At 45.0% G+C, this 9,410-nt stretch overlaps 1 protein-coding gene across 1 annotated transcript; it reads left to right on the forward strand.

Moving 5' to 3' along the window:
• Nucleotides 1–7,671: 7,671 nt before the first annotated feature.
• Nucleotides 7,672–8,460, forward strand: KPLCE (KPRP N-terminal and LCE C-terminal like protein). The gene has a single exon (XM_086394097.1). The coding sequence runs from the start codon at nucleotides 7,672–7,674 to the stop codon at nucleotides 8,458–8,460; it is 789 nt and encodes a 262-aa protein (XP_086250223.1).
• The last annotated feature ends 950 nt before the right edge of the window (nucleotides 8,461–9,410 follow it).

The following is a 9,410-nucleotide window of genomic DNA, read 5'->3' on the forward strand; positions in this document are numbered from 1 at the left end:
GCTTTTGCACAATGAAGAAAACTATAAGCAAGGTGAAAAGACAGCCCTCAGAATGGGAGAAAATAATAGCAAATGAAGCAAATGACAAAAAATTAATCTAAAAAATATATAAGCAGCTCCTGAAGCTCAATTCCAGAAAAATAAACAACCCAATCAAAAAATGGGCCAAAGAACTAAACAGACATTTCTCCAGAAAAGACATACAGATGGCTAACAAATACATGAAAAGATGCTCAACATCACTCATTATCAGTTCAATTCAGTTCAGTCACTCAGTCGTGTCCAACTCTTTGTGACCCCATGAACCGTAGCACGCCAGGCCTCCCTGTCCATCACCAACTCCTGGAGTCCACCCAAACCCATGTCCGTCGAGTCAGTGATGCCATTCAGTCATTTCATCCTCTGTTGTCCCCTTCTCCTCCTGCCCTCAATCTTTCCCAGCATCAGGGTCTTTTCAAATGAGTCAGCTCTTCGCATCAGGTGGCCAAAGTATTGGAGTTTCAGCTTCATCATCAGTCCTTCCAATGAATACCCAGGACTGATCTCCTTCAGGATGTACTCGTTGGATCTCCTTGCAGTCCAAGGGACCCTCAAGAGTCTTCTCCAACACCACAGTTCAAAAGCACCAATTCTTTGGCTCTCAGCTTTCTTTATAGTCCAACTCTCACATCCATACATGACCACTGGAAAAACCATAGCCTTGACTAGATGGACCTTTGTTGACAAAGTAATGTCTCTGCTTTTTAACATGCTGTCTAGATTGGTCATAACTTTCCTTCCCAGGAGTAAGCATCTTTTAATTTCATGGCTTCAGTCACCATCTGCAGTGATTTTGGAGCCCAGAAAAATAAACTCAGCCACTGTTTCCACTGTTTTCCCATCTATTTGCCATGAAGTGATGGGGCCAGCTGCCATGATCTTAGTTTTCTGAATGTTGAGCTTTAAGCCAACTTTTTCACTCTCCTCTTTCACTTTCATCAAGAGGCTCTTTAGTTCTTCTTCACTTTCTGCCATAAGGGTGGTGTCATCTGCAAATCTGAGGTTGTTGATATTTCTTCTGGCAATCTTGATTCCAGCTTGTGCTTCCTCTAGCCCAGCATTTCTTATTATCAGAGAAATGAAAATCAAAACCACAATAAGGTACCATTTCATGCTGGTCAAAATGGCTGCTATAAAAAAGTCTACAAACAATAAATGCTGGAGAGGGTGCAGAGAAAAGGGAACCCTCTTACACTGTTGGTTGGAATGAAAACTAGTACAGCTAATATGGAGAACAGTGTGGAAATTCCTTAAAAAACTGGAAATAGAACTGCCATACGACCCAGCAATCCCTCTGCTGGGCATACACACCAAGGAAACCAGAATTGAAAGAGACACGTGTATCCCAGTGTTCATCACAGCACTGTTTACAGTAGCCAGGACATGGAAGCGACCTAGATGTCCACTGGCAGACTAATGGATAAGAAAGCTGTGGTACATATAACCAATGGAATATTACTCAGCTATTAAAAAGAATGCATTTGAATCAGTTCTAATGAGGTAGATGAAACTGGAGCCTATTGTACAGAGTGAAGTAAGTCAGAAAGAAAAACACAAATACAGTGTGTGTGTATATATATATATATATATATATATATATATATATATATAATTTAGAAAGATGGTAATGATGACCCTATATGCGAGACAGCAAAAGAAACACAGATATAAAGAACATCTTCTCTGTTGGAGAAGGCAAGGGTGGGATGATTTGAGAGAATAGCATTGAAACATATATACTACCATATGTGAAGTAGATCACCAGTCCAGGTTTGATGCATGAGATAGAGTGCTCAGGGCTGGTATACTAGGTTGACCCTGAGGGATGGGATGGGGAGGGAGGTAAGAGGGGGATTCAGGATGGGGAACACATGTACACCCATGGCTGATTCATGTTAATGTATGGCAAAAAGCCACTACAATATTGTAAAGTAATTAGCCTTCAATTAAATAAATTGATTTTTTAAAAACAAAAATTTCCAAACGTGCAAAAAAAAAAAAGATAAAGAAAGCGATTATAAGGACTTGGGCTTTTACCAAGAACAGAATGGGAAATCACTAGAATGTTTTCAGCAGAACTACATGATCTTATCATTAATGTCTCCATTTTGAAGATTGAAGAGAATGAGATTCAGAGAGTTCAGCAAGTTACCTAAGATCACGCAACTAAGGATTGGCAGAGCTGTGACAAGAAATGGGGACTCTGACAAGGCATACATTCATAGGCTTGCAGTTGGCCTTTTGTATGGAGGTCTTGGAAGTGTTGGGATAAACACGTTATTTGCACTGGAAGCACCAATGAAATGGTTGACAGGGAGGGGTTCAAGAGAGAACACAATCCCCTGGAGTCTAACTGCAGGGATATACTGAGGGAACATGGAGCTTCTCTGCATTCCTTGGCATCCTGAAATACCAATGTGAGGCAGTTTTTATTTAAAATTACAGAAAGGTATATTTAAGACCAAAGTGCAACAAAACAGCTCTATAAAGTGGTAGTAAATCTGAGGGACTAGTTACTTGGTGTGTCTCATATAAGAATAAGTGGATTAGAGAAGGACTGGCAGAAGTTCAAGGAAACAATCCCCAGGGGGCCATTCCATGAGAAAGAGAAATAATTGGGCACCAATGTTTCCTGGCCTTGCAACAAATGGCTCTGGTGCTGTCTTGCCCTGTGTCCTTGGCCAAGATATGGCCCATGGGGCTCTGAGACATGTGGGCTGGGGTTTTCATCTTTCAACAACCCATAGGCTTACACAGTGGGAATCCTGGGTGACCCTCCCTCATGTATGTGAAAACACTTTTGGTTCTGTAAAGGGTGCTTCTTAGGGGACTTGTATTGGTTTCTCTCGTGATAGCCTTGGTGGCTTTGGGGGCAGGGAGGGAGGCAAGAAAGAGGGCAGGTGACGATGCTTCCTTAACAGGCCTGCTCAGTGGCCACATACTGGAATGTGCCCTAGGTGGGATTCAGAAATTCCTGACTAGGATCTTCTCTTACCTTGGCTGTGTGGCCTTGAGTAAGTTTCTTTCCTTCTGTGCAGGCCTCACTTACAATATAGGGGGTTAACTCCATGCCTGTAAATGTCCTCACTAGCCCTCCATTCCATGATTCTACAATATTCTCCCAGTCATCTAGGGGGAACCCCCAGTTGTCACTGAAATAATGATGGAGAGGATCTTAGAGCTGAGTCTGGAACAGAGACTCATGCAGACACAGGATCTAATGGAGGGGACCCTCATACTGTCTTCTCAGACACAGAAGTGACATTTTTCACTGGACATCAAGGTTCCTGTGCCCTCCACCTACTGGGAGGTGGCTTCTCATTTCCTCTTGCCACAGAAAAGGAAGGACTCAGATTTTTACCTTCAGAGCATCCACAGACTCTGATCAAAGAAAGCTTGCAAGAAGAGGGGAGATCCAAGCCCTGTCCTCAGAGAACAACATATCAACTTGGGTACTTCCCCCTCTGATTTCCTGGTTGGGGTTGAAATCTTGGTTTTGTTCACACACTCAGGGGCACAATTTCAAACACCTTACAACACATACAGCTAATGCTGTAAAGAACTCTAGAGATAACCTAGCATACATTAGCTGATTCTCCAGGTGGTAAATCCTGAAATGAGCTAACCACTGGGACTGCAGAGAATGCTAAAGACCAGAAGATCTTCCTAAGAAGAACAGCTAAGCCAGATGATGATGACGCAGGTACTGACCCAGTTTATGGCGAAGACCAGCCCCATGACTTGTGTTAGTCCTCTGCACCTCAGAGATGCCAGGATTCTGAATCTGTGATTCTGTTATTCTGTGAATTCACAATTCTCTCTATCTATTACACTGTGAGTTTATTGGACTATTATTGCATGAGTCCACAGTCTCTGATTCTATGAGTTTGTATCTAAAGAGATAAACAGGGCCTTGTAGGGATAGCCCTCTGACTCATCCTGGCATTTACATCAGTCATCTGACAACTCTGCCTTGCCTTCCCAGCCTATAGAATATGTGGGGCACAACCCACCCACCTGTGGCACCTGGAAGCAGTATCTCTCACCAGGGATGTCAGTGCTACCTGAACATGTCAAGCCCATTAGTAGAGTCTGACCCCACAGAGCAGGATGTTTGCCAATCAGAACTTACAGATGACATGAGATGGAAAGACTGGTTAATAGCAGGATGGGCTCTCACTGCACAGAGGGAGGAGGTGATAGAAACTGAACTGTCCATGCAAAGCGTCCCCATTCATTCATTCACTCATCTGGTCAGAGTTCCCCATGTCCAGTGCTAGAGGCAGGTGACATACAGGGAACATGTCCACAGTTTCCAACACATGGGAATTATAGTCCAGTGGGAATTACTCCATGGACCACTAGGATGTGGATATATTTCCTTTCTAGAACAAGCCCTTATAGTCACAGGATATCATAGCCAGAAGGGACCTCATCTAGCTCTTCATTTCAGAGTGGAAGAAGGAAAGGTCCAGAGATGGAGGGCACAGTGGAATCACACTTCAGGGCAGTGGCAGAATCAGAACCAGGGCTGAGTTCTACTTGTACCTGGAAATGTCTCTCTAAAATGCTTTCAAATAGCTGTACTTCTAGAGTGTTTTCTTCCTTATAGAGTGGGGCTGTCCCATCCTATGTACAAGATAGTGGGCTTTATGAATATGTCTGTTGAGTGGCTTAAAGAAATGGTTATAAAGCATTTTGGATTTTAACACTTGAAATATTTGCTGTGGTAGGAACAATTTGTTGTGGTAGGAAAAAAATTGAAATATAAACTCAGGTTCAAATATAAACCTGGGTTCTACATCTACTACTTCTAGCTATGGGAGCTTGAGCAAGTTTGTTTACTTATTTAAGACACTTGTTGTAGGGACTAAATTTGATGAGTTATCCCTTGTGAAGTACCTGGCCTCAATAAAACATCATCTGTTTCCTCTTCTGTTTTACAATATCAGGCCTGGGTGTTGATGAGCTTACAGATATTGGGGAAATTGAGGATCCTTAATGGACAAATGCAGGAGCACCTCTTACCATAGAGGCCTCAGGGCCCATGGTGGGACCTGGACTGGCTGATCTAGGGAAGTGGCAGTTTGGAACCAGTGCTAGTCTCAGGAATAAGATAATCTACATTGGGCTACCCAGCATGGCCTGGTGGGAAGAGTGTGACTCTGAAACTAAACATGCTTGGATTCAAGTGATGCTCCGTTGCCTACCAATGGCATGACCTTGGGGAAGTGGTTAGGCCTTGGATCTTAGATTCTTCTTTAAAAATAGGGCAGGGGAACTTCCCAGGTAGTTAAGGATCCATCTTCCAATGCAGGGGATGTGGGTTCAATCCCTGGCTGGGGAACTAAGATTCCCACATGCTGCAGGGCAACTAAGCCTGCTCACTGCAACTACTGAACCCATGCACTCTGGAGCCCATGAAAGATCCTGCATGATTCAACTAAAGCTCCATGCAGCCAAATAAATAAATATTAAAAGATAGGGCTAACATAGCCTATGTTTAAAGGTTATTGTGAAGATCAAATGAATTAACACAGGTGAAGAAGCCAGGACAGCAGTACATTGAGTACGTTAACAACATAAGTGCCTAATACATATATTCCCATTTCTCTCCCTGTATCTACTATACTGGGAAGGGAATGGAGGTGGAGATTCAGATGCTTGTGCTAAGTTGTTTCACTTTGTGACCCTATGGACTGCAGCCTGCCAAGCTCCTCTGTCCATAAGATTCTCTAGACAAGAATACTGGACTGGGTTGCCGTGCTCTCCTCCAGGGGATCTTCCCAACCGAAGGATCAAATCTGCATCTCTTATGTCTCCTGCATTGGCAGGTGGGTTCTTTACCACTAGTGCCATCTGGGCTTTTAGAGATTCAGGGAGTATATTATGTCCAGAAATAAAAGGCAACATGTTGTAGAGATAAAGACCATGGCTTATGAAAGCAGACTGCCTACATTTGAACTCTTGCTTTGTGACAAGGAGTAACTTCCTTAATCTTTTGGGGCCTCAGTCACAGGACCATCTATAAGTGAACATGTATTGTGAACTGTATGGCACATAAAAAGCATTCAATTAAATTTCCCCTGTTCTAGGTCCTTGTGGATCTAGACCTGATAGTGAAGTCCAGGAAGGCTAGGATGAGGGAGTTTATAGGGCATGAGGAGGAGAGAAGAGGCAGCCTAGATAGAGAGCCTGGGGCCTGGGATCATCAAATACACATCCAGTTTCCCAAAGAAACTTAGAATAAGCTTCCAGTCCAGAACAAGCCATTTCTTGGGGGGCTTTGCTGCCACACTGAGGCAGAGACCACAGGGCCAAACTCTTTGGGTCCAACAACTCAGGCCAGCAGGAAGCACTATGGGAGCCCTCAGAAAGAACACATCACTTAGGCTGGGAAGATTCTGTGTAGCTTTTAGTACAATGTGTGAAGAATTGAGACTCTACATCTTGAACAAGTCCTTGAAGGCTCACGTTACATAGAAATCATTTCATAGTGGCAGCTCTTCCAGGCATCTCATCTCTCATAACTCTTAGAAGAAGAAGACTGACTAGTTTCATGAAGAAAGTGATAGGAATCATTTATCTTGTGTTCAGGAAAATTCAGTGTCAAGCAGAGACATGCCCTGCCTCTGATGATGGGCCAAGCATACTGGGGAGGAATCTCGCCAATGCAATGCCAGCCCTTGTCCTCGTGATCTCATGCTTCACTCAGATGCCATTAAATTGCCTCATTGCTACCCTATAAAAGGTGTCCCCAACTGCCAGTTCCTCAGATCACTGGCTTCTTCCAGTCCTGCTTGATCAGCAAAGAGGGTAAGTCTATGCCTGGGACAGTGACACAGAAAGAAGGAGAGCCTTGGTGACACTTGGCTCTTGGGATGAGGGTGGTCAGGATGAGACACAAAGGGCAGTCACTGGCTGGAAGCTCAGAGTCTGGAGTGTGAGAGGAGAGGACCAGCTATTCATTCTGTGTGAGAGGGTTTTGTAGAGAATTGGGTCACCACCCTCTCCCTCTCTGAGTTCAGTTGTGCCATCCTTGGGTCCACTAATGAGGTGCAAGGATAGTACCGCTGATCCAAAGAGCAAAAGGTGGTAACTTATTCAAATTTGTCCTACCTCTGTTGGGATCAGCTTGAGACTCAGGTTGATTCAGCTTCTGGTGAGGTGAATGGAATCCCTGGGCCCTGTCTGACCAGGAAGGAGGAAGAAGAGAAGCCTCTTGTGGGAGAGTTGGTGAGGAGGGGAAATCAGCTGGGAAATGACAATTTCCCCAGGAGAATTCATAATGCAGATGCTAGAGTGGGTGAAACGAGTTGCCTAAAGAGTTGGGTAGAAACATGGAGATCTCTCTATCAAACTCCTCCTCTTCATTTTACATTTTGGAAACAGAGTCCCACAGGTGAGCAGTCACTTGTGCAAAGGCAACCATCTCAGATAAAGTCACAAGAGCTGAGCCTAGTATCCCTGACTCTGAGTCTGTCCTAAAGCCAGATCTTGGTGCTTGTGACCTTCTCAAAAAGGCTACTGCTTACAGGCCACTTTATCCAAAGGGGAACCTGCAAGTTTCCTTGGAAGCCTTCTTAGATCTAATGAGAATTTTCTTTTCAGATTTTGCAAAGCCACAGAAAGATGTGTGACCAGCAGAAACAGCCAGAATTCCCTCCATCTTGCGTGAAAGGTTCAGGATTGGGAGTTGTGCAGAGTACCAAATGTACTTCTGTAAAATGCCCACCTCCATGTCCGACTCAAACCTTCGTGAAATTCTCACCTCCATGTCCAACTCAAACCTTTGTGAAATGCCCAGGTCCATGTCTGACTCAGACCTACGTGAAATGTCCACCTCCGTGTCCAACTCAAAACTATGCTAAATGCCCAGTTCCATTCCAGACGAAGACTTTTGTGAACTGTGTAACTCCTTGCCAGACCCTAGTGAAGTGCCCAGCTCCAAGCCAAACGACCTACGTGAAATACCCAGCTCCTTGCCAGACGTTTGTGAAGTGCCCTGCTCCATGCCAGACGACCTATGTGAAAGCCCCAGCCCCTTGCCAGACCCAGACATACTATGTTCAGACCCCTGCTCCTTCCCAAACTTACTACACTCAGGCTCCTGTAAGAGGCTCAGCCACCTCATGTTGTGTCCCTGATCCATGCTCTGCTCCCTGTTCCACCAGCTACTGCTGTCTGGCTCCCCGGACCTTCGGGGTGAGTCCTCTGAGACGCTGGATCCAACGACCCCAGGACTGCAACTCAGGATCGTCTGGCTGCTGTGAGGATTCCGGATGCTGTGGCTCTGGGTGCTGCGGCTCTGGGTGCTGCAGCTCTGGGTGCTGCGGCTCTGGGTGCTGTTGTCTAGGAATTATTCCCATGAGGTCCCGAGGTCCTGCATGCTGTGATTGCGACGATGACTGCGACTGTTAAATACAGAAGAACAGCTCTGCTCCAGAACTTACCACCCTGCTCTACCTTCTGGGAGACTCCTCAGCTTCTGCTCCCCTCCCTGTATTCAAATCTCATTGCTTCACCTCCCTACCTTGCTTCGTTATTAAGGCAGCCTACCAGAGTTAGCGCAACTCCCAAACTCTGGCAAGAATAAAGCTTTGAATGCAGTTCACAGTGACTTCCTGTTTATTTGGTTCATATTTACACTTTTCTATCAGAAACTCATTTACCTTCCCCACTCTACTCTTGTTTCTCAACAAGAGGAAACATCTGCAGAACATGAACAAGCAGGCTGAGCTGGTACCCCCATCTGGGGACCCTTTTGCCTCCTAGAATACTGGGAATAAACTTCCCTATGCAAGTTAAAAGCTTCCCATGTGATGCTAGTGGTTAAGAACCTGCCTGCTAATGCAGGAGATGTAAGAGACACAGGCTTGATCCCTCATTTGGGAAGATTCCCTGGAGAAAGGGCATGGCAACCCACTCCAGTATTCTTGCCTGGAGAATCCCATGGACAGAGGAGCCTGGAGGGCTACGGTCCATAGGGTCATAAAGAGTTGGACACGACTGAAGCAACTTAGCAGCACGCATGTTATCAGGATCTGGGCGGAAGATTGTGGGGCTAAAGGACACCTCTCTTTTGCCCTCTGATCAATCTGAGGAGAGGGTATGGCCTTGATGAGTCTGTCCTGTTAGCATGACCACTGTATGTAAACTCAGAGTTTGTCATCCTGAATGGAGAAGGGAGTGTGGAATCAGATCTTCCCAGGAGCATCACAGTTATGTCCCAGCTGCTGTATGAGTGGACTTGAATTCATGGTGGGTTTTATGGTTTATGTTTTCTCATCTGATAAGCTTGCCCTCCTGACACCATAGAGTAAAGAGTTGAAAGAAGAAGCTAAAGCTGCCCTGAAGCAGGTAGGCATTCT

Source organism: Bos grunniens, chromosome 3 (genome assembly GCF_055505025.1).
Source record: "Bos grunniens cultivar Pamir isolate PY7600 chromosome 3, Bosgru_T2T1.0, whole genome shotgun sequence".
Taxonomy (NCBI): domain Eukaryota; kingdom Metazoa; phylum Chordata; class Mammalia; order Artiodactyla; family Bovidae; genus Bos; species Bos grunniens.

Excerpts from the sequence above, each read along its gene's own strand:
- KPLCE (XM_086394097.1), top strand. The coding sequence starts at position 7,672 with ATGTGTGACCAGCAGAAACAGCCAGAATTCCCTCCATCTTGCGTGAAA.